At 37.6% G+C, this 26,340-nt stretch overlaps 1 protein-coding gene across 1 annotated transcript; it reads left to right on the forward strand.

Annotated features, from left to right (window-relative positions):
• Positions 1-10,023: 10,023 nt before the first annotated feature.
• Positions 10,024-21,402, forward strand: LOC102725978 (cytochrome c 2-like). Its single transcript, XM_006733247.2, has 2 exons — positions 10,024-10,178; positions 21,205-21,402. The coding sequence occupies exons 1-2, from the start codon at positions 10,047-10,049 to the stop codon at positions 21,400-21,402; spliced, it is 330 nt and encodes a 109-aa protein (XP_006733310.1). The 5' UTR covers positions 10,024-10,046.
• Positions 21,403-26,340: the final 4,938 nt, after the last annotated feature.

Raw genomic sequence — 26,340 nt, forward strand, 5'->3', positions numbered from 1 at the left:
CGCCTGCCGCGGTCCGGCCGCGCCTGGTGCCAGCTTCCGGGGAGCTGCCTGCACCGCCCCCTAGCGGTCCGGTGGGTGGGGAGGCCGACCCAGTCCGGGAGTCCAATCCCGCGGAAACGAGGCTCGAACTCAGGTGTGCCATCCACATTCCCTGTGGCCAGAACAGCACTGTCTGGTGCACAGGCTTTCCCAGCGCTGGCTTTATTCCCACCCCTAGAGCCCAAGCATTCTTCCCCCAAAGTTTGCCATCTTGGTCATAAGCTCAATAGAAGACCATTACTGGATAAAGTTAAAAACCCTATAGCCTTTAGAGCTATAAAGAACTTTTGAGATAATCCAATTCCAGCCTGATTTGTTGAGAAAATTGGGATGAGGAAATCGAGGCCCTTGGAATAGCCAAAGATAGTAGGGATACAAATAACAGAGCCAAAACCAGAACCATCTCCGTCTGCTGATCTGCTCAACTCCCACAGACACCCCTGAGGATTTGAGGGCTGAAAGGGTGGACTGCTCAGCTCTAGGACTAGGAGAAATCTTAATGGAAAGCAAAGTGGGAATGCGTACTGACTTCTAAGACTTCTTGTTATAGGGACTTGAGGAGAGGTCAGTGGGAAACTAGGAGAAATCCAGAAACGAGATCTGGATTTTGTAGTGGAGTTGGAATAAAATGAAAAGAATGAAACAGAAAGTGGTCCAGGAGTAGAGCTCTTTGAATGTTCAAGTCCAGGCTGCTAAGATCTGGGATGCTTTGAACTTAAACAGATAAATACTATTTATTGTGTGCCAACTGCATGCCAGCTCTGTGTAAGGAGCTAGACACAACAATAAGGAGAAGGAAAAACATGATCCCTGTCCTCAGAGAGCTTTCTTTCTACTGTGGAAAACTTACACGTAAATATATAGTGCAAAATAATGTCGGATTGTGTTAAATGTTTTCGCCACTGAATTGTGTGAGTTTGGACAAGTCACTTCATATTTCCAACTTCCAGTTTCCTCAGCTGCAAGGAGAAATAGTATTACTCACTAAATGGGGTAGTTGTTAAGCTCAGTTAATTCATCCACTTATTTAAAGACTAAATTTTTTGACTGTCTACTATGTGTTGGGCACTGTACTATATTCAAGTGATATAGTATTAAACAAAATGATCATTCTCTTTCTCTTATGAAGTTAATACATTGGGTTTGTATACTTAGGATTTTATGAGATAATATATATGGAGCTCATAGCTTAGGCATCAAATGAGATAATATGTGTACAATGGAACAATGGAGATGAATTTTCTTGTTCCCTTTGACTAGGGTATGCATTCCCCCACTTTTGATATTGTATACTTGTATGACAGCAACTAAGAGTCAGGGATTGTGGGTTCTCACTCTGGGTTTAGCACAAGATTATGATAATTTCTCCTTGCTTTACATCCTGTATCTGTGAAGTAAGGACTCTGTTTACCCTGGAGCTTAGGAAGTCAAGGAAGTATCTTGTTTTAACTTTCCACTTCTCTTTGTCTTACCCAGATCAATCAAAGTGAATGAAAACAATGTGGCAATGTTAATTTTATTGATGTGAGAATCTGAAGATTCTAGCAACACTATTTGCACACCAGTGCCATCTAGTGGAAAATGTATAATTTTCTTGAACTGTTACAGACTGGGCAATTTTCATTCTTTGTAAAACAAAATTACTGATTGGTATGCTGAAAATTTGAGGCTGATGTTTAGAGCAGTTAATTTCTTTTCTTAAAGAAGAGATAAAAGATGAATAAAACAAAACCAGGAACAGAAATATCAGGACATGCTAGGAAAGCAAAATTTCTTTATCAATCATGTGAAATACCACATATGCAAGGAAAATAATAAATTTACTTTCTCTAATGACTTTATGACTTCTCCATCTATTTATTTTAAACAGCTTTCTTGAGATACAATTCATATATCATACAATTCATCCATTTAAAATGTTCAGTTAAATGGTTTTTAGTATGTTCACAGCATTGTGCAACCATCACCACAATCAATTGTAGAACATTTTTTATCACTCAATAATGACAGTTTTGCCATGTGTCAAATCATATAAAATCATATTTGAACATAAATCACATGTAGCTAAAACAGCTAAAAATTCTGAGGTTTGAAACAATGATTATTAATTGGTGTTGTAGTAGAGAAAAGATGTGCTGTGCATTAGCAGATTAAATTTTTTCAAGGCTTTACAACAGCCTATAATGTACAATTATTAGAAGGATAACACTTTTGTTGATTTCACATGAAATCCAGTTTTCCCTTGATGTTTTTCTTCCAAAATTCTTAATAAATTTCTTTTTTAAAAAAACAAGAGATGACATTGTTACTTATTTTTGAAATGCAAGGAGAAAATCATAAATTCTTGTCATTGTTTTCCAAAAGTTCTCAAACTATGATATAATTACAATGATATTTACTGGTTATCAATATTAGTCTTCATACATTATATTTAAGTAAAAATGTTTTGCCTTATTTGAAATTTTTAAATAGGCTTTACCACTGATATGTATTGGTGATCAATTAGTAATTTTCAGATTGTTCTGTATGAATAAGGTCCAGAGTGTCCATTTTTTCCAGCTGTAAGGCTACTAGCTACTGATAATGTATTCATGCACCTACACTGGCATGTGGAAGGCACTAGAGAAAGGGTAGTCTCCTTCCTTTTCTTGAGTTTGCATGTCTTTGTTTGAGTTTGAGAATTATATTTAACACCGGATTCCCCCCCCCCAAACCTGGTCCTTTTCATTCAACTTTTTTAAAAAAGATTTTATTTGTTTATTTGAAGGAAAGAGAGAGAGAGCACAAGCAGGGGGAGTGGCAGAGGGAGAGGGAGAAGCAGGCTCCCCACTGAGCAGATAGCCCAACTGGGGCTCAATCCCAAGACCCTGGGATCATGACATGAACCTAAGGCAGCTGCTTAACCAACTGAAACACCCAGGCACCCCCCTTTTCATTCAACTTGATGACATCTACATTTTAAATATGTTGATCATAGAACAGATTCATAGGTACCACTTAGAATAGTTTCATTCAACCATCTGGTAATTGTGACTATTTAAATTAAAATAAAAATTAATTAAATTAAATAAAATGAACTATAATTAAAATAATAAAAATTTCAGTTACCCAGTTGCATTAGCCACACTTCAAGTACTCAAAGTTACTTGTGGCTAGTAGACAGTGCCCACGTAGAACATTTCAATCATAGAGTATACTGGACAGAGCTCTGGAGAACTAGACTACGGAAAACGTCCTACATATCTAATACACAAAATTTTCCCTATTACAAGTACTTCGTTGAACAACTTTTTTTTTTTAAGATTTTATTTATTTATTTGACAGAGACACAGCGAGAGAGGGAACACAAGCAGGGGGGGTGGGAGAGGGAGAAGCAGGCTTCCCGCGGAGCAGGGAGCCCGATGCGGGGCTCCATCCCAGGACCCTGGGATCATGACCTGAGCCCAATGCAGAAGCTTAACGACTGAGCCACCCAGGTGCCCCACTTTTTTGACTTACTTAAAAATTATTTTAATACTCCTATTTCTCTGTCCCCTTACCACTCATGTCTCACTGAAGTAATTATGTAACCAGGGGTAAGCAACTTTCCTTTCTCACGTTTTCCTAAATACAACTTTAACTTTGACCTGTCCACCTTCAAAACTCTCATCTTCTTGTAGCTTTTTCAGTCCTTCCCTCCGTATCTCCTTTCTTTGCTCTTTCAGTTCTAATTCTCTTTGTTTCTATTCATACTTTATATCACTTTTTTTTTTGCAATTAGCAAGCAGCTTGCAACCTGGGTGTCAGTTCTTATTGTATTTTCTCTAATGTATCTCATTTATAATAACATTTATAATCATTTATAATGATTTAACTTTTAATGTATTTAAATCTTCTCCCAGCTGAATTGTAACTCAGAAAATTGGAGCTGCAGTTCAGTTTTTGTGCAAGTTGCTTAGCACAGTGACTTGCACATCCTAAGTATTTGTTTTATTCTTTTGTTGACACGATATGATTCCTGCAATCAAATGCTAATGGCCCATTCATAAAAAGTTGAGTTCCTGCTTAAAGCAAGAACTGGGACACGCGGTCAATATGCATAGGTAATTTAGCTCTTTGGTTAGGCAAAAAACAAAAGATGGGCTTGGGGCTGCTGCGCTCAAAAGACATTCACTTTGTCACGTTTAGATTCAGCCTGCGACTGCCCAGCAAATCCAAGTTTTTAAGTTTCTGCCAGAGTTGCCAACTTGCGGGATCTGGGAGCCAATCAGCAGCGCGGATGGAGCCTGGCCTGCTATTGGCTGGAGTCCACCGGAAGCACATGCCGGGCTGGGCCTCCAGTGCAGGTGTTTGAGGCACTGCTGTCGGAGCGCCAGCCTCAAACTTGCAGCCCAGGTTCTGGTCCCGGAGAGGCCCGGGTGACTACTAAGGGTTCTCCAGGGAGGCGGTGGGCGGAGCCGCTGGCCCTCCGGTAGGTATGGGACTGGCTGGGAAGGAGTGGGCCGGGCAGCCATGTGATCTATGCACCGGTTATGGGCTAGTGCAGTTTGGGCTAGGGTTCATTCAGAGAGGAGTATCCAACCGTCCCGCTAGTAAGAGACTCCCCTTAGCCCTCACCTGGTGGCGAATAGGTGTCCCTAAGTGCAGCATAAAACTATTTCTAGGGGCGCCTGGGTGGCTCAGTTGGTTAAGCGACTGCCTTCAGCTCAGGTCATGGTCCTGGAGTCCTGGGATCGAGTCCCACATCGGGCTCCAAGCTCAGTGGGGAGCCTGCTTCTCCCTCTGACCCTCTCTCCTCTCATGGTGTTTCTCTCTCTCAAATAAATAAATAAATAAAATCTTTAAAAACAAAAAACTATTTCTAGTGAGGGGCCTGTCTGCAGCTTTTATGATTTCTGTGTGGAACTGATTTGGGGCAGAGCCTTCCGCCCACAGTTGGCAGAGGTCAGCCTCCAATTGGGGGTGGTGGCATGAAGGACTGCAAGACTGGCAGTTTGGAAAGCTGGATTCTTACTCCAGTTTAGGGATTCAGGCAGAGCAGATTCCAAGAGGGAAAAGCCGTGGACATCTGTGTGGGGGTGGGGTGGGGAGGGGGTTCATAGACATTTATCCAGGGTCCCATTGTTCTGATGCATTCTACTTCGGTATTTTTTCCGCTACAACAGCAGAATCCCACTTATCTTTTAGCCTGTGTAGTATTCATACTCAAATTATTCTAATGAGTTTCTCCTCCCACTTTAATTATGTGGGTTTTGTAAATCTTGTAAGTTTTATTGGTGCCTTGATTGTTCTTACCACATCCCTCTTTTTTACGGGCAAAATTGGAAATAGCAGCGGTATGTACCAATATTTAAAATTATTTTACTTCTCTTTAAGCATCTGCAGTGTGTCATACATTCTGCTCAACCCACGGTTACTTAGATTGTTCTTCAAAGGGAATTGTTAAAATTAAAAGAGATTTAAAATTGCTTTTCCTCTTACCTTTCACCATCTCTCTCCACTTCTCACCAACTTGTGACTTTAAATAAGCCACTTAACTTCTGTGTGCCTCATTTGCCTCATCTGTAAAAACAGGAATATTAACAGTATCTATCTCACATGGCTGGTGTGAGGAATAAATACATTAATAATATATAAAGCGCTTAGCTGTGCCTGGCCCACAGAAGCATGCATAAGCGTTTGCTACTCTTATCCTATTTATCATTAGAATTACTTCATTCTTGGAAGAGTGATCATTCTCATACCAGGTGTCACATCTTTGCCTATTTCAGTGAGATATATCTTCTTTTTTGAGAAAATTTTTATTTATTGAGATAAAATTAGCATGCAACATTATATAAATTTTAGGTGTACAACATTATATCTCTTTTTTGCATGAAATAATATTTTTATTACATACTATTCTCATTCATTTTTTTCTTCTATTTAATTTTTTTTCCCAGAGGTACAGGCCTATGATTCATCAGTCTTATATAATACCCAGTGCTCATTACATCATATGCCCTCCTTAATGTCCATCACCCAGTTACCCCATCCCCCCACCGTCTCCCCTCAAGCAACCCTCAGTTTGTTTCCTATGATTAAGAGTCTCTTATTGTTTGTCACCGTCTCTGATTTCATCTTGTTATTTTTTCCTCTCTTCCCCTATGATCCTCTGTTTTGTTTCCTAAATTCTACATATCAGTGAGATCATATGATAATTGTCTTTCTCTGATTGACTTATTTCACTTAGCATAATACCCTCTAGTTCCATCCACTCATTGCAAATGGCAAGATTTCATTTTTTGATGGCTGAGTAATATTCCATATATATATATATATATATATATATATATCACATCTTCTTTATCCATTCATCTGTTGATGGACATCTTGGCTCTTTCCATAGTTTGGCTATTGTGGACATTGCTGCTATAAACATTGGGGTGCACGTTCCCCTTCAGATCACTACATTTGTATCTTGGGGTAAATACCCAGTAGTGCAATTGCTGGGTCCTAGGGTAGCTCTATTTTCAACTTTTTGAGGAACTTCCATACTGTTTGCCAGAGTGGCTGCACCAGCTTGCATTCCCACCAACAGTGTAGGAGGGTTCCCCTTTCTCTGCATCCTCGCCAACGTCTGTTGTTTCCTGACTTGTTATTTTTAGCCATTCTGACTGGTGTGAGGTGGTATCTCATTGAGGTTTTAATTTAGATTTCCCTGATGCTGAGTGATGTTGAACCTTTTTTCATGTGTCTGTTGGCCATCTGTATGTTTTCTTTGGAGAAATGTCTATTCACGTCTTCTGCACATTTCTTGATTGGGTTATTTGTTCTTTGGGTGTTGAGTTTGATAAGTTCTTTATAAATTTTGGATACTAGCCCTTTATCTGATATGTCATTTGCAAATATCTTCTCCCATTCTGTCGGTTGTCTTTTGGTTTTTTTGACTGTTTCCTTTGCTGTGCAAAAGCTTTTTATCTTGATGAAGTCCCAATAGTTCATTTTGCCTTTGTTTTCCTTCCCTTTGGAGACGTGTCTAGCAAGAAGTTGCTGCGGTTGAGGTCGAAGAGGTTTATAATTCTTCTTAATAACTAAATATTGGGGTGCCTGGGTGGCTCAGTCATTAAGCGTCTGCCTTTGGCTCAGGTCATGATCCCAGGGCCCTGGGATAGAGCCCTGCATCGAGCTGCCTGCTCAGCGGGAAGCCTGCTTCTCCCTCTCACACTCCCCTTGCTTGTGTTCCCTCTCTCCCTCTCTCTCTGTCAAATAAATAAATAAAATCTTAAAAAAAAAAAACTAAATATTACTAGAGTGCCAAATGATCATAGGACAAAATAGATTCCCTTGATATCCTTCCTAGTCTTCCTGCCCCACTCCCTTGCTACCATTGCTGACTCTATTGGTTTTAATGCACTTTGAAAAGGGTCGTAGGTACTTGCACAGCAGTGATTAAAGATAGATGGCAGCAGTGAATGTCTTCACATGGTAAATATTGGTAGTTTGAACAATGACAATGGACATTTTCTTATAAGTGACTTGCATGTGAAATCTATTTGAGGAAAGAATTTTTTTTTTCTTTTAAAAAAAATGTCTGGTTTCCTGAATTATCGGTTACATTTAATAAATACAAGAATCAATCTGGTTTTTTTGCTTTATATAAAAAATGGAAATGATTCTTTAGCTAGTACTCAGATGACATTTTGTATTTATATGATTTGGCTTTATGATTATTGTGCATGCATTTTGCTAAAAGGCCATAAATTTGTATCTGTGACTAAAGTTTTCTCTATGGCCCCTGTTCAAAGTTTCAGTGAATTCTGTACCTATACAGAGAATTGATAGAACTCATATAAGTAGAAATTGAATGCAGTGTTTTGAGTGAAGTTTGGAATTTAAAAGTAAGCTTCTCCTGGATAAAGTGAGTTTTCTTACTCTGCCTTTTATCAGACCTAAAACATTAATTAATAGCTTAGTTGTTAGTCTGCCCAAAGAAAATTTCTGTCTTCCCTTTAGGTGGATTATTGACACTGTTTTGGATTTCCATATAGATTTAAAGAAATTAGGGAGATACCAGGATGCCTGAGTGGCTCAGTCAGTTAGGTGTGTTTGCGTTTAGCTCAGGTCATGAATCCCATGGGCCTGGGATTGAGCCCCACTTTGGGCTCCCTGCTCAGAGGAGAGTCTGCCTCTCCCTTTCTCTCTCCCTCTGCCTCTCCCCCTAGCTTGTGCTTGTGTTCTCTCTCTCAAATAAATAAAATCTTAAAAAAAAAAAAAAAGAAATCAGGGAGATACCAATTTTGCAGGTTACTGTATAGGAAGTACTAGGCTCTCTCTGAGTAATAGCTAACTTTAGTTAAGCCACACTGTATTTTTCAATATTATCAGAATAATACAAACATTTTCTATTTCTCAATAGAGTTATAAAGGTAGAAATGTGCTTCGAACTGTATTGTCAGAGAATTAGGTACTTTCATGATTTCTGTAATAGTAATACGATCTCATATTGAAATCCATCCCCATACCCACCTTCCCTGCTCTGATTTTTCAAATAAAAAGAGCAGGGAACACCTGGCTGGCTTAGTCCGTTATACGTTTGCCTTCAGCTCAGGTCATGATTGCAGGGTCCTGGGATCAAGTCCCGCATCTGGCTCCTTGCTTGACAGAGAGCCTGTTTCTCCCTCTGCCTGCCACGCCCCCTGCTCGCGCATGCGCGCTCTCTCTCTCGGACAAATAAATCAATTAAATCTTAAAAAAAAAAAAAATAGGGGCGCCTGGGTGGCTCAGTTGGTTAGGCGACTGCCTTCGGCTCAGGTCATGATCCTGGAGTCCCGGGATCGAGTCCCGCATCGGGCTCCCTGCTCGGCAGGGAGTCTCCTTTTCCCTCCCACCCTCCTCCCTCTCATGCTCTCTGTCTCTCATTTTCTCTCTCTCAAATAAATAAAATCTTAAAAAAAAAAAAAAAGAGCATGGGGCGCCTGGGTGGCTCATTTGGTTAAGCGGCTGCCTTCGGCTCAGGTCATGATCCCAGCGTCCTGGGATCGAGCCCCGCATCGGGCTCCCTGCTCAGCAGAGAGCCTGCTTCTCCCTTTCCCTCTGCCTGCCGCCCTGCCTACTTGTGCTATCTCTCTGTCAAATAAATAAATTAAAAAAAAAAAAAAGAGCAGGTAAACAAAACCCAGGTACTACATTCATTAGAATTTCAAACTACATTTTTTTCAATAAGTTGAAATTATTTTAATTTTTACATAATTTTAGATGGAGGAGGCACTTAGTTATGCAACAAAATTTTTGGTAGTTTTAACCAAAATATCTTTGTACAAATTTTATTGTATATATGTATCACTGTATAATAAAATCTTCCCTGCTTAGAACAGTATTTTACACTACATTAACGTTAAACACATACTATTGCTGACTGAACTCAATAATGTTATTTGATTGCTTTGAGACAATGCTTAATCTAATCTGGTAGATGTGTTTATAGCTGAGAGTATAAAGTAAATGAGAAATTACGTGTTACATATAACCTGCTATGGCCTCATTTTTTTGATTGATATTTAATTTTACAGTTCTATTATTGCAGGCATATAAGTACTTATAAAAATATCACATTTAAGTGCCTTTCCATTTTGTTCTATCCTTATTTTTAAATAAGGGGATGCAAATTAGACTTAGAAACTTTGCATTGTTTTTTGCACATGCGCTTTTTGGAAGGGAAAAGAAAAAATGGAATATAATTGATCTAGACAAATTACTATAGTTGTTTGAAGGCTGAAGTAAAACCAGGCTTATACCATAATATGTTTTTGAAGTAGCTATAGCTCAAAATTTAAAATAAATCTGATAAATGAGATGATTAAGTCTTTATAAAATTGGATGCTATGTTTGTGTTTTTGAGCACTCAGACTTTAAAGGATGCATGCTTTAAATTACCTTTTTGTTTAATATCATTAGTATTCATCTCAAAGTGATGGAATTTTTTTTTCCAGCTTTGCAAATCTGATATTTTTTTTGGTCTGTGTTTTGATGTTTTGTTGCAGAACAAAATGGGAGATGCTGAAGCAGGCAAGAAGATCTTTATTGAAAAATGTGCTCAGTGCCACACAGTGGAAAAAGGTGGAAAACACAAGACTGGTCCAAATCTCTGGGGCCTTTTTCTGATGCTAACAAAAACAAAGGTAAAACCTAGGCAGTTGTGGGAGAGAACCAGAAACTTTGTAGGAAAGAAAAAAAGCACATTAATTGATATTATAATTTCCTAGTTTACAGCATTAAAAATTAAATTCTCATGTTTATATTACTTAAATGTTGATTTATATCATAAGATCTATATTTTGATAACTGGTCTCTTTTTGATCAGAGGAATTAGCAATTCTCTGTGGCATAGGTTTTTACCTATACAAGGTATTTTATTTTATGCAGTACATTTATGTTGAAAATCATGAGCTAAATTAAAAAGATCAAATCATATTTTAATGGCATAATGGTAGTTTTCTATTTGTAGTAGTGATTCTTAGCAGAGTGTGGGGATGTTATATAAATAGTTTGAAAAAGTATATTCAGTGATTTTTTTGTTGTTGATGGAAAGTAGGTAGATGGCAGTTAAAATGAGAAAGCATTTTAGGGTTGAAATTAAAAATGGCTGGAAAAAACTAATATCTTTGCAAAGAATTTTATTATTCCTGGATATGCATATATATATGTACACACATACATACATATATACATATCATTAGCATTCACCTCAAAAATAGGGTACAACTCTAGATAGACTGCAGCTCTATTTTGAACTGTTTTTGGAGGCCTAGCATTTCTTACTGGCCCGAATTTCAGATCATTATAACACTACTATTTGGAAAGATTTTTATTTTGTTTCTTTTTATTCTTTTTATTGAAGTGTAATTCACACATTAGCCATTTTGAAGTGTACAAGTCAGTACATTTAGTGTATTCAGAGTATTGTATAATCAACACCTCTCTGTAGTTTCAAAACTTTTCATTACTTGAGAAGAACCCCTGTACCCATTAAATAATCACTCCCCATTTCCTCCTACCCTTTACCCCTTGTAACCTCTAATCTGCTTCCTATCTTTATGGATTTGCCTATTCTGCATATTTCATAAAAAGGAATAATAAAATATGACCTTTTATGTCTGACTTCTTTCACTTAGCATAATGTTTTCAAGGTTCATTGAAGTTATAGCATGTACCAGTACTTCATTCTTTTTATGGCTAATCATATTCAATAGAATGTATATATCACAATTTATTTATCCATTTATCAGTTGATGAACATTTGGATTGTTTCCACCTCTCGCCTATTGTGAATATTGAGTCCCTGTTTTCAGCTCTTTTCGATATATATAGATATGTATATCTATATATGTGTTGGGGTCATTTGTTAAATCTATATTTAACTTTTTGAGGAAAGCCAAATTGTTTTCCACAGTAGCTGTATCATTTTACATTCCCATCAGTAATGTAGGATTCCTATTTCTCTGATCCTCTCCAATCCTTGTTATTTTCTTTTTCTTTTTAAAATTGCCATGCTAGTGGGTGTGAAGTGGCATCTAAAAAATTTGTTTTGCATTTCATTAATGAATGATGGTGTTGAACATGTTTTAGTGTGCTTTGTTAAAAAAGAAAATCACAGGGCGCCTGGGTGGCTCAGTCGGTTGAGCGACTGCCTTCGGCTCAGGTCATGATCCCGGAGTCCCGGGATCGAGTCCCGCATCGGGCTCCCTGCTCAGCGGGGAGGCTGCTTCTCCCTCTGACCCTCCCCCCTCTCATGTGCTCTCTCTCATTCTCTCTGTCAAATAATAAATAAAATCTTTAAAAAAAAAAAAAAAAAGAAAATCACAGAGCCAAAATAGAGTCACTTGCACTAGGTCCACAACACTAAACCCGGGGCTTAATACCTAGCTTAACTGTAGTTTCAACCTTTCCCAGGAATGTAATCTTAACCAGTTTGTCTGGAATTTCCTGGTCCGCGCTGGTAAAGTAATCCACCTAGTAAGAACCTTTTGTTCCCCAAAAAGAGGTGACCTTGTCTGAAATAATTCTTTCTTATTGTGTTATGACTTCCTTGTCCTGTCTTTAAAAACCTTTCCCTTTCTGTAGCCCTTTGGAACTCCTTTCTATATGCTGCCTGATTCGTGAATCATTGAATAAAGTCAATTTGATCCTTAAATTCACTCAGTTGAAATTTTTTTGTTCAACAACTTGTTGGCCATTTGTAGATTTGGAAAAGTGTTTATTCCTGTCCTCTGCCTATTTTTTATTTGAATTGTTTGTCTTTTTTATTGTTGAGTTTTAAGAGTTCTTTATGTATTCTGGACACTAACCTCTCATCAAATATGTGATTTTCAAATATTTTCTCTTCTTTTGTAGTTTGTCTTCATTTGCTTGATAATGTCCTTTGATGCACAGAAGTTTTTAATTTGTTTAAAGTCCATTTATCTGTATTTTTGTTGATTTTTTGGGGAGCATCAAATCTAAGAATCCATCACCGTATCTGAGGTCATAAAGATTTGCCCCTATGTTTTCTTCAAATAGTTTTATAGTTTTGGCTCTTAGATTTAGGTTTTTGACCCATTTTCACTTAATTTTTTATAGAGAGTGAAGGAATAGTCCTACTTCATTCTTTTGCATGTGGCTATCATCGCTTCTCAGACTTTTGGTTAAGATCAAGTGCATGTGTTTATCCAGTTATCCCAGCCCCATTTCTTGAAAAGACCATTCTTTCCCAGTTGAATGGTCTTGATACCCTTGTTGAAATTCAATTGGCCATGTATGTTAGGGTTTACTTTTGGACATTGAATTCTATTCTATTGGTCTGTATATCTATCCTTATAATAATACCACAGTTTTTATTACTGTAGTTTTTTGATAAGTTTTGAAATTAGGAAGTATGAGCCCTCTAGCTATGTTGTCCTTTTTCAGTATTGTTTTGGCTATTCAGGGCCCTTTGTAGTTCTGTGAATTTGAGGATAACCTTTCCCATTTCTGCAAGAAAGCCTTTGGAATTTGATAGAGATTGCATTGTATCTGTGGATTATTTTCGGGAGTGTTGCCATTTTAGCAACATTAATGTTCCAATCTATGAACATGGGATACTTTTCCATTTATTAAGGTCTCCTTTCATTTCTTTCAGAAATGTTTTGTAATTTTCAGTGTACAAGTTTGTCACTTCCTTGGTTAAATTGTGCCTAAGTATTTTATTCTTTTAGATACTATTATAACTAGAACTGTTTTCTTAATTTCTTTTTCAAATTGTTCATTGCTTGTATATAGAACACAACTGATTTTTGTATGTTGATCTTATACCCTGAAGCTTTGCTGAGTTAATTTATTAGTTCTGGTAGATTTTTTGTGGATCCTTTGGGATTTTCTACATATAGAATCATATCATCTGTAATAGAGGTAGTTTATTTCTTCCTTTCCAGTTTGGATGGCTTTTATTTCTTTTGTTTTCCCTAATTGCTCTGTCTAGGACTTCTAGTGGAATTCTGAGTAGAACTGGTGAAAATGAGCCTCTTTTTCTTGTTCCTGATCTTAGAGGGAAAGTTTTCAGCTTTTCACCTGGGGTATGGTATTAGCTGGGGGTTTCCAAAAATTCCTGTTTTCTTGTTAAGCAACTTACCTTTTATTCTTAGTTTACTGAGTGTTTATATCATGAAAGGGTGTTGGAATTTGTCAATTTTTTTTCTGCATCTTTTGAAATAATAATGTATTCTTTTTCCTTTTGCTCTATTAATGTGTTAAGTTGATTGATTTTCTTATGTTGAACCATCCTTGCATTCCTGGGATAATCCCATTTGGTCATAGTATGTAATCCTTTTAATGTGGGTTGGATTTAGTTTGCTAGTATTTTTTTAGGATTTTTGCATTTATAGTGATTAGAGATACTGGTTTGTAGTTTTCTTGTGGTGTCTGTCTGGCGTTGGTGTTTAGAGAAGTTTAAAATATAGATTATTGCAGCTGTAAGTTCTCTTCATACATGATTTGAATTTGGTATTTTTAAATTTCTTAATGGGTTTTATAGTGCTGTATAGTGCTTATTTAATTAAGCTTTGTGGACTATATTGTAGGAGAAGGGTTTTAATGAAGGGAGTTGGCATTTTGTGCACAATTTTTTTTTTTTTTTGGGTGCAAATGTAATAGCTTGCATTTTGTCAAAAGAGAGATTCTGCTTATTCTAACCTGTGTTAATATTTCTAATAAGATAGTGTTTTGGGTTGGTCTCAGCCTCTCCATAGTGATGTTATTGACTAGAAATGCCTGGGGACACTCACCTGGGCCTATACTACTTGTAGAGCCCCCACAGACATTTCCTCAACCAAAGTCAATGTTGTGGCTGGACCAGACCTTGTGGTTCTTATTATGATTGAAAGACACTCCTTAGCATCAACCATCAGGGAATTTTGAAAAGAACGATTTATTACTCATGAGTCCTGGAGGTTACATGGCATGTCTGGGACCACACAGTGAGGTTGAGAGGAAAGAGAGAGTGAGAGGGAGCTAGTGAGCAGACCTGGTGTTTTGCTTTTATTGGAGTCAAGGGTGGGGTGCCTAGTGTTTCGCAGGTTCGTTGTTTAATGGTGAATTTAAAACATAAGAGTGGGAATTAAAGCGTGGGAAGGGAAAAACAAACAGTCCTCAAATGTAGTTATCTAGGTCTACCAGAGCATTCTTAAAAAAGGGGGGGGGTACTTCATGGGTGGGGAAACTTGGCTCTATCTTTCATGTAACTGGCAGTGTGTTTATTCAGACTTTGAAGTAGATGCCTTGGCAAACAAAAGCTTAATGTCAGGCATTTATATTATAGTTTAAAAAGCTAATTATCAGGTGCCTATTCTACAGATAGGTGAGATATAGTGAAATTTTTGTTATCTAGAATATTGGGGAAAGGGACCTGTTTATAGTCAAATGGTTTAGTTAAAACAAAAGTAGCATATGTAGGATTTTTACAGGTTTTTATGTGAAAAGAAGATACTTTTTATCTTTCTGAAATGTTGAGAACAATGCAGTTCAGTAGGATGGAGAGCTAGGAAAGTCCTTGGTCCCTAGACTTCTCTTGTGTTTTAAAGCAAACCAGGATGGAGTGGGGTGGGGAATATATGGTAAGTATTTGAGGACTGTATTAGTTTCTTAGGGCTGCTGTAACAAAATGTCATAAATTGAGTGGCTTAAAATAACAGAAATTTATGGTTTCACATTTCTGGAGGCTAGAAGTGCAAGATCAAGGTGTTGGCAGGACCATGCTCTCTCTGAAACCTGTAGGGCAATCCTTCCTTGTTTCTTCCTAGTTTCTGGTAGTTTGCCAGTTATCTTGGTGTTTTGGGCCTTCGGCTGCATAACTCCAATCTCTGTCATTTCATGATCCCTGTGTGTCTCTGTCTTCACATGGCTGTCTTATAAGGATACCAATCATATTAGATTGGGAACCCATCCTACTACAGTATGACCTCATTTCAACTTAACTAATCACATCTGCAATGATCCTATTTCTAAACAAAGCCACATTCTGAGGTACTGTGGGTTAGGACCTCAATGTATCCTTATTCAGGGAACATCCATAATAAAGGACCATATATACATATAAAATAAATACATAGATAATTGGTAAAACACTTAAGTTAAAATAAAATAGAATAAAATTTAATCTTTGCTCAGGGGTGCTTCAGAATCTTTAAACATCAATGTAATTGTTATTAACACAATATCATTGTGTTTAATATTTGCAAAAATGCTGGTTAATAGGTATTCTATAATAAAGAATTTGTCTGGTCTTTGTCCTAGGTTCCTAGGAGGGAATCTCCAAAACCTTAGAATTTCCCAAGTTATAAGAGTGTCTCTTTTATTTAAGTTTGGGCCTTTGGACCACCACCTGAGTTTATGCTAGTGAGATGACTTATGGTAGGCTCCTAGATAGTTTCAGGATGGGGGTGGCCAAGCTTGAAAGACCAACTATGTGAATTAGAGACTTGGAGCTTTGGGCTAGGTGAGTTATCAGTCCAACCTCCAGGGTTAGAGGACAGGAGCTAGAGATTGAGTTTTATCACATGGCTAATGATTCAGTAGGCATTCTTATGTAATAAAAACCCAATAAAAACTCTGGACACTTTAATTGGAAGCTCTGTTTGAGCGTCCTGTTTGGTGAGCATATTAATTACTAGAAGAGTAATGAGTCCTGATTCCCTAGGGAAAGGACTCAGAAGCTCTGTGTTTGGGACTTTCCCAGACTTCATCATATGGATCTCTTTATCTCTCTGGTCCTGATTTTATCCTTTATATTAAAACTGTAACTAAGTATAGTGCTTTCCTAAGTTCTGTAAATTGTTCTAGCAAGTTATCAAACTTGAGGGGGTCCTGGGAACCTTCAAATTTATGACCAATTGGTTAGAATTTGGGATGGCCTGGGACCCCAAACTTGCCGCTGGTGTCTAAAGTGAGGACAGAATTGCTGGGGACTATGGAGTCTGTTCAGTTTCAGGCAGTTAGGGTCAGATTTCCCTTGCATTAATTGCAATACGATTTCTAGTTGATAGACTATTGAATAAATCAGTCTGAAACTTGGATTTATTATTTGAATTTATATGGTTCTTTAGTTTTTAAAGTAATATTTTTCTTTTTATAAAGAATAATTTATTTATTTGACAGAAAGAGACACAGCAAGAGAGGGAACACAAGCTTGGGGAGTGGGAGAGGGAGAAGCAGGCTTCCTGTGGAGCAGGGAGCCTGATGTGGGGCTCGATCCCGGGACCCTGGGATCATGACCTGAGCCGAAGGCAGACGCTTAACGACTGAGCCACCCAGGTGCCCCTAAAGTAATATTTTTCTATAGTGTCATTTTATTATTTTGTTATCACATTACAAGAGCAGTCAACTTTTGATTCCTAACTTATAGACTAGTTATAACCTAATATTTATTTCTCTAAATGCCAGTATTTTGAGGGTTTTATTGCTGGTTAGCATTGATTAGAAATAATATTAAAACTGATTACAGGGTGCCTGGGTGGCTCAGTCGGTTAAGCATCTGCTTTCAGCTCAGGTCATGATCCCAGAGTCCTGTGATCGAGTCTCACATCAGGCTCCCTGCTCAGTGGGGAGTCTGCTTCTCCCTCTATCCCTCCCCCCTGCTCATGCTCTCTCTCTCTCTCTCAAATAAATAAAATCTTTAAAAAAAAAAAAACTGATTACAAATATATCTTTTTTTTTTTTTTTAAATATTTTATTTATTTATTTGACAGAGAGAGACACAGCGAGAGAGGGAACACAAGCAGGGGGAGTGGGAGAGGGAGAAGCAGGCTTCCCACCGAGCAGGGAGCCCGATGCGGGGCTCGATCCCAGGACCCTGGGATCATGACCTGAGCCGAAGGCAGACGCTTAACGACTGAGCCACCCAGGCGCCCCTACAAATATATCTTTTATTGTAGATTTTTGTCAAAGAGTAAAAGCTGTGTAGAAGGCTTGGCTTTAACATTATTTAAGAATTAGTAATAAAATTTCTGTAAGTCAGATCATTTAAGTAGTATTTATGACTTATTTGGGGATATAATATTACTATTTGTTCTACTGGTTACATAATAATAAGTAGGAGAATGAAATTGAATCCCTATATTATGCCACTCATAAAAATTAACTTGAAATGGATTAAAGACTTAAGTAAATTAAATATAAGACTTGAAACTGTAAAACTTCTAGAAGGAAACATAGAGAAAAAGATCCTTGACATTGGTCTTTGTAATGATCTTCTGGATATTGACACCAAAAGCACAAGCAACAAGAACAGTCATTAAGTGGGACTACATCAAACTAAAAAGCTTCTGCACAGCAAAATAAATAGTCAACAAAATGAAAAAGCAACCTATGGAATGGGAGAAAATATTTGCAAATTATGTATCTGATAAAGGGTTGATGCTCAAAATATATAAAGAATGGATGCAACACAATAGTGAAAAAACAAACAATTAAAAAATAGGCACAGGAACTGAATATTTTCCCAAAGAGGACATATAATTCGACCACAGGTACGTGAAGAGGTGTTCAACATCACTGTCAGGGAAATGCAAATCAAAACCGCAGCGAGATATCACCTCATGCCTGCTAGAATTGCTATCATCAGAAAGACAAGAAACAACAAGTGTTGGCAAAGATGTGGAGAAAAGGAAGCACTTGTGAACTGGTGGTAGAAATGTAAATTGGTGCAGCCACTATGGAAAACAGTGTGGAGATTCATTTAAAATGAAAAATAACTATCATATGATCCAGTAATATCATCTCTGGGTATGTATCCAAAGGAAATGAAAACAGAATCTGGGAGAGATATCTGCATCCCATGTTCATTGCAGCATTATTTGCAATAGCCAAGCTATGGAAACAACCTAAGTGTCAACAGATGAATGGAGAAAGATGTGGTAAATATATACAATAGTATATTCAGCCGTGAGAAAGAAGGAAATCCAGCCATTTGCAAAAACTTGGATGAACCTTGAAGGCATTATGCTGAGTGAAATAAGTTAGAGAAAATAATACTGTATAATATCATTTATATGTGGAATCTTAAAAGGTCAAACTCAGGAAGTTTTAGGAAGGTGGGAGGATCTTGAGCTCACCTCATCCATGTGGACACACTGAGATAATATACTACGTGACTAACTCTGAAAACGACCTGAAGGCTGGCAGAACAGACCTCCTACAGCTAATCATAGACAGAAGGCCACATCAAAAAGGGTAGAAGGGGTGAAAACATGATTGGGAACCAAACCCCAGCACACAGTAGGAGGGACATCACAAGCATGGAGAAGCAAGAGGATCAGAATCCACACCAAGCACCCCTGGCACAGGAGACTCAAACTGGAAGACAAATCCCCACAACATCTGGCTTTGAAAATAAGTGGGGCTTAACTTTAGGAGCTTCAACTTCAACAAAGATATAAATTATAAAATAACCTGTCAGAGGTGAAGAATTCAATAATTGAAATAAAAAATACACTAGAGGAAATCAAGAGCAGGTTAGAGGAGGCAGAGGAACTACCAGTGATCTAGAAGACAGGGTAATGGAAAGCCATGAAGCTGAACAGCAAAAAAGATAAAAGAGTAGCAAAAAATGAGAATAGGTAAAGGGACCTCTGTGACATCATCAAGCATAATAAAATTTGCATATAGGGATCCCAGAAGGAGGAGAGAGAAGGGGGGCAGAAAACTTATTTGAAGAGATAGTACCTGAAAACTTTCCTAATCTGGGGAAGGAAACAGACATCCAGATCCAGGAAGCACAGAAGGTCCCTAACAAGATGAACCCAAGGAAGTCCACACCCAGACACATAATAATTGAAATGGCAAAAAGTACTGATAAAGAGATTTTTAAAAGCAGCAAGAAAAAAAGAAAAGTTACATATAAGGGAAACCCCATAAGATTATTAGCTGATTTTTTTAGCAGACATTTTGTAGGCCAGAAGGGAGTGACATGATGTATTCAAAGTCCTGAAAGGAAAAAACCTACAACCAAGAATATTCTGCCCAGAAAGGTTATCATTCAGAACTGAAGGAGAAGTAGAATTTCCCAAACGAAAGTAAAAGGTGTTCATCACCACTAAACCAGCCTTATAAGAAATATTAAAGGAAATTCTTTAACTGGAAATAAAAGGCCATAACTAAAAGTAAGAAAATTATGAAAGGAAAAAATTTCACAGGTAAAAGGAAATACAGTTAATGTAGTAGGTTAATCACTTTTAAAGCCAGTATGGCGGTTAAAACTCAAAGGTAGTAAAATCAGTTACATCTACAAAAACTAGCCAGGGGATGCACAAAATAGAAAGATAAAATATGACATTGTATACATAAAACATGGAGGGGGGAGTAAAAATTTAGTGCTTTTAGAGTGTGTTTAAACTTAAGGGACCATCAACTTAATATAGATTCCTGTACACATAAGCTGTTATGTATGAATCAAATGGTAACCACAAATCAAAAACCTATAATAGATACACAAAATAATAAAGAGAAAGGAATCTAAGTGTAACACTAAAGAAAGCCATCAAACTACAAGGGAAGAGAGCAAGAGAAGGAAGGAATAGAGAAGACCTATCAACAAGAAGACCTATAAACAGAAAACAGTTAACAAAATGGCAGTAAGTACATAACCTATCAGTAATTACTTTAAATGTAAATGGACTAAATGCTCCGATCAAAAGGCATAGGATGACTGAATGGATAAAAAAAATTAAGACCTGTTTATATGCTGCCTACAGGAGACTCACTTCAGATGTAAGGACATACACAGACTGAAAGTAGAGGGATGGAAAAAGATATTCCATGCAAATGGAAATCAAAAGGTAGAATGCTTCTTTTAAAGATGGCATGTCTGTGTTTTTTTCTTTAATCCTGGCTCTCCTGACACTCCATAGTGTCAAATTGAATTTAGGGAGACTTTCACATCCAGCTTATATACACTCTACTCTTTTTGGGCCAGAGGACTATGACTTGCCCCTTAGGATTTATCACCTACTTTGGAGAACTCTTCTTTTGAGATCATTAGTGACAGGTGTCCTCTTACTCTGGTCCAAGTTTTATGTTTTTGGTAGTCTTCTGATTATATGAAGTTTGGAGTTATAGGTGCTCCCTTTATATTTTATCAAAAGTGGAGTTAGCATTTCTGTTTCTCTTTGTCCATATTCTTTTTGACTGGTTTTAGAAAGGAAAAAATGAAGAGACAACCTTTCTCTCTCATTGTAAAACTGCTTTCCTGAAATCATAGCTTTTTGACAGAGATTTGGACAGAGGCAACATGCTATGATTGGAAGAAAAAAAATGAAAATATGAGTTAGCAGTCACAGATTCTTGACTTTAAGTCATCTTGTCTTTTAGGGCAAATTATTCTCTGTTTGGATCATTTATTCATCTGCAAAGTGAGGGGTTGGATTAATTTCTAAGATCTCTTCTAGAAGAACTCTGTGATTCTAGGAGGATGGGGTACTGCCAACATGTCTAGGTTGGAAGTTTATTGGTATACTTTGGATCATGCTGAACAGCATGTGAGTATTAGATTTCTATAGGGAACTGGAAGAGTAGAGCGCCAAAGACTAATTTTGGAATTTTCTTATAGGTCAGAAACTGTAAGTATTCCCAGTTATGAGAGCCTTCCTATTGAATCCAAGAGTAATCTTTTGTTCACATATGCGGGTCACATCAGAAAGTAAGCCTTACAAATATAACTATACAAACTTAAAACTTATTTTCACCTTTATGGGTATTATCTGGGGGGAGGAAACTCTGATGGAATATTTGGAGAACCCAAAGAAATATATCCCTGGAACTAAAATGGTTTTTGCTGGTCTTAAAAAGAAGAGTGAGAGAGAAGATCTTATTCAGTATTTGAAATGGGCAACATCTTCATGAAATGCTCTTGCAATATTAGTTATAAGCCAAAATTTTCCAATTTTAAATATTGCCTGTTTAAAGAAGTCAAATTTGATCTTTCTTGATCAGCCTGTAGTAAATTTAACATTTAAAAATAAAAGTTGAAATTTTTGTTTGTGTGTAATCTACTGATCAGATGCCCTTCCGAGTCTGAACTGACTTTTGTCTGCTCACTAGGGATGTGAATAAGGTCAGCATGGAAGAGGAGAGGGAAGAAAACTGAAATCTATTGTGCTTCAGTGGTCCCTACATGCACAAAATATTTTATAAGCCTAGCAACTACTATTGATGATGGAGATAATTTCCACATACTTATTTCTCTGTAATTTAAATGTAGATATAGCGGATATTAGCTTCAGTTTTCATTAAGCTATGTTTGGTTATGTGTTTGCCTTTTATTATAATGTTATTGTATATATAATTATAACTTTATTATAAGTAACTTTAAGGAAAAAAGTAAGGAAAGTGAAATCAAATAATTGATCTTATCTTAGGAATATGATTGGAATGAAAAACAAATTATTGACCATGAGTGACACAAAATAAAACTTAGAGAGATGGAAAAAAGCATGTTCTAAGTTAGTAAGCATTTATGTCATTTAACATATAATATTTTTGCATTAACCTTTTTATGGCACCTTTCTAATCCTGAGTAATGTAAGGCTGGACTGCATGGAGGGATACCATGTACCCTGAGAAAGGGAGAAGAAAAAAATAACCCTTACCATTGATGTGGAAAGACCTCCCACCTCACAGTAAGTGGCTATGAGGCATGGCGGAGCAGGTCCACCACAGGGCCTGTGTGGAAGGGAATAGTGGCTCTGTGTGGTATGAGGTGGCCCTTGAAATGGCTGTGCAGTCCTACAAGCACTCCATTACCCAAATGTAAGGCCCAGTGCAAGAAAGAGAAGGTATTTCCTTACCAAAGAGGTGGGTAATGGACTAGTCAGGGGTCATTATGGGTGAGAATAGGATATCCATTATTTAATTTACACTTCATAATAACACCCCTATAAGGTGGATTTTACCTTCTCATTGAGACTTGTGCCAGAACCAACATTTGGATCTTCTGCCCAATTCCTGGTGACTTTTTAACCATGTCATAGGGATAATATGTTAGTTAACTTATTAGCAAATTCTACACTGGGAAGTTACCCTAACCAAAAATTCCCAAAGTGAGGGGAACATGGTTGAAAAAGCTGTGATTTCCAGAAAGTTCTATTAAGTCAACTAAGTGCTTTGACTCAATTTTAATGCTTCTGGCAAGTGGGAGCTCAGTGCCACTACTGAATAGAAGAGTGTGTCTTTGGGGACCAAGGGAGACTTCAGATGAAGTTGAGCTTGTTACTCTCCAAGGAGAAATTCTTTGATGAGGGCAGAGACATCTGTAGGGACTCCAAGAGTGTATTAGGGATGTTACCAGTCTCAGTTGAGTTGGGTTTGCAAGGATATAGAATTTGGTGACATACCTCGTATTTTAATTTATATGGGACAGAGAACTCTGTAAGAAAGAACTTGAACTTAATTCATATTTGTAATTATAGCTCAGATTTACACAACTCTGACAGATGGACTTGGTGGCTTTGACAAAAGGCCACATTGCAGGGAGGAGCAAGAAGGAAGGCCTTATGTTTGGAGTTTAAATACTTTTTGGCGCAGGAGAAGCAGAAAAAATAGTGTGAGGAGAGCTGAGATGGTAAAGAGCAGTTGGGTGGAAATAGAGAAGGATTAAGTAGATTTCTTCCATTTAAAAAATTAAACTGATAAGATGTTGAATGTTGTTTTACATTTATGTTTATCTTAGTAAGAGCAAAATAAATACCTCTTTGCTGGTAGTGATGTTTCTGGTATTAGAAAAAAGTTTGGAGGGAAATTTGCAAATAAATGCAGTAATTAAGATTCTGTACTATGATAGGTTTTATTACTGAATGAATATATGTGGTCTCTGAGAGGCTTAAATCCATCTTAGGGTCAATTTACATGAAGGGAATTTTGGATACTATGTAATTTTATCTTGTGTCAACTGTGACTGCTCTTCTCTGTATGGTTCCTGGTTAGGGCTCATCACATGAGAAATCTGCCTGAGATTTAGAAAGCAGTGGAGTTAGACAAAGGCCTTTACATTTGTAAGGTCAGCGCAGGGCCCCAGGTGCAACTCAGACTTGTCACTAATCCGTTGACAGCGACCTTTATGTGGTGGGGCAACAGCTGGGCACTCAGCTTCTCCAACTCCTCCCAGATCTCTTTCAGTTTGAGTCTTGGGCCATCCACGTAATAAAGGTTTGGAATGATGAGAAACAGACAGAATGGTACCAGTTTGTCCTCCCAGGTTTGTCCTTCCTCTGTCTACTTTGCTCCCAGCTCTCCTTCCTGACTATCTGCCCTGTTGACCTACAGTAACTTTAGGCTTATCACCAAATGCAGAGCCAACAACCTTCCATAGTCTTCCCCAGCTCTCCTTTGTGATCTTAGCGACTTTGCTCTAATCCTTAGGTGCTCCCTTCTGGACCTGTGTTCCTCAGCTTCTCCCCAAATTGTGTTAAGGTCTCTTTTAGTAACTCCATTATTCACATCTCTCACAGTGGTCCCGCATCGCTGGTCAAACCCTAACTGATACAGGTACTGTGTCTGTGCAACACACCTCCTTACAATAACAGGAACCTCCAAGGGGCTTGCTCTCTAGGTACTTTCCCACCTAAATTTGGGGTACTTTAACAGAGCAAAGGAAAGGATAATGAACTTTACAACCATCTAAGGTGTCAAGTTACTGAATTCTGCTATTGTCTCCTAAACTTGAATTAAAGATTCAATAGAAAAAAGATTCACATTAATCAGAGAGTAGATTGTTATGTCTATGAAATCTGAAAGAAGTAGTATCCTTGTTTTATAGGACCATTAACAGGAACTGGGAAACTTCAGTAGAAAGGAAATGTTATGCTGATTGCATATCAACAAAAATATATTTGAAAAGTGTTACAGACAGTGGGATGATTATATAAGATTTGTCACTTTTAGCATAGGCAATTCTAAAATATATTTGACAGGGATCTGGAAGAATAAAGTGTTGTTTCATTTAATTAAAGTAAAAATGTGAGATCAGTTAACTTGGCAATTATTTGTGGGTTTCAGAAGGAACAGAGGGAACTCTTCAGAAAGCAAGGAACATTGTTAGTTGCTGTGTTCTTAAACTTTTTTATACTAGGGAGTGAAGTACTTTCCAGATGAAAACCTCTAGTCAGTGGTTCTTGTGGAAAACAACATACTATTTAGTTTTCAAGAAGAGTAATTTTTTTAATTGAACCCTTGTGTCCCACAGGAAGTTGTGTATAATACAGCATGATTTGAGAGTATTTGCTTATTCTCTGTCATCATCACATTCTTCTAAAATATTAACATGGGGAAGAATTAAGAATCAAATTTTCTTCTGTATATATTTCACTCAGTGATCATTATCATCAACTTGTGAGTTCAAAATCACAATTTCATGCATTTCTTCAGCCTGAATTCCTCATTCTCCACAAAGGGGGGACTCATTTAAGCACAGTATATTATGGTAGTAGAGGCAGGTGGGAGTGGGGCACCACCATGGCAGGGGCTGTTGCATGAGGGCATAAGAGCTGATGACAGGCACTAAGAAGGCAGAGGGAGGGGTGCAGAAAGGGGCACTATTTATAAAATTTGGGGGATTGGGCTAGATCTCTCACTTTCAAATATATTTTATTTGCACAACCATTCGTTTCTCTTCACCCAAAGCCATAAATTCATTAGGTTTATTACCTGTCGTTAAGTAATTGCAGGTGACAATTTCATTCACGAAATATTTGATCCCTACATAATATGGCTCACCATTTTTCTAGCTCCACATGACAGTTTCCATGCTGCCCACTATCTGATGTTAAAGACAGGGCTGCGGAGCAGCACCGTACATCTAGGTAGCATTTCTGTATTAGTCAACTCTACTACAGTAAGAAAATCTTACGGACTTGCTACAACAAAACACTTATTGATCATTTACAGGGCATGTAGCCTGTGGTCAGCTGTGGCTCTGTTCTAAGTGTTTTCTCATTCTCTGGGTTCTAAGAGTCATCTAACTTAGGTTAAAGGGGAAGTACCTATATGGGACATTCCCATTCTTGTGGCAGAGGGAAAGATCAAAAGCCCTGGAAGTAGCTCCTGATGCTTCTTCATAAAGCTTCTGCTCAGCTATGGCATATGTTATATGTGCTCACATTCCAGTGACCAAACATTAAGTGGCTAAGCCCAACGCCAATGAGGTGGGGACATATACTCTCCCTGCAGGAGGAATGGCAAGTCACATAACAGTAGTAGGTCATCCTGTTAGAAGGAAGAGATGGCAAACAAGATACCATCTACCATAAACATGTATAAGCATTTCCTTTGCTCATATTTCCACTTCAGACAGTCGCTCTGTTGGACCCAGCCTCTTTGCTCTTTAAGTTACCTGTCAGTCACACCCTAGGTGCTAGTTTGCTCTATTTTTGTTAAATTTGTTTTTATTGAGGTATAATTGATACATATTATGTCAGTTCCAGGAGTAAAACAGAGTGATTCCATATATGTATATATTGCAAAATGATCACTATACTGAGACTAGCTAGCATCCATCACCATACGTAGTTAGAAAAATTCTTTTCTTGTGATGAGAATATTTAAGTTTACTCTTCCAATAACTTTCAGATATACTGTGCAGTATTATTAACTATAGCCACAATGCTATACATTTCATCCCCATAACTTATTTTAAAACTGGAAGTTTGGACCTTTTGACCCTGTTCACCCATTTCCCTTGCCTCTGGCAACCACCAGTCTGTTCACTGTATCTATGAGCTTGGTGTTTTTGTTTTTTAAGATTTCACATATAAGTGAGACCATCATGGTATTTGTCTTTGTTTGTCA

This window comes from Leptonychotes weddellii, chromosome 3 (assembly GCF_054177405.1).
Source record: "Leptonychotes weddellii isolate Sample4059 chromosome 3, ASM5417740v2, whole genome shotgun sequence".
In the NCBI taxonomy this organism is placed as follows: Eukaryota; Metazoa; Chordata; class Mammalia; order Carnivora; family Phocidae; genus Leptonychotes; species Leptonychotes weddellii.

Bases quoted from the DNA above. Each gene is read 5' to 3' on its own strand.
- LOC102725978 (XM_006733247.2), top strand. From the start codon at position 10,047: ATGGGAGATGCTGAAGCAGGCAAGAAGATCTTTATTGAAAAATGTGCT. The intron at 10,179-21,204 runs GTAAAACCTAGG...TCAGAAAGTAAG, and splicing joins TGATGCTAACAAAAACAAAG to CCTTACAAATATAACTATAC.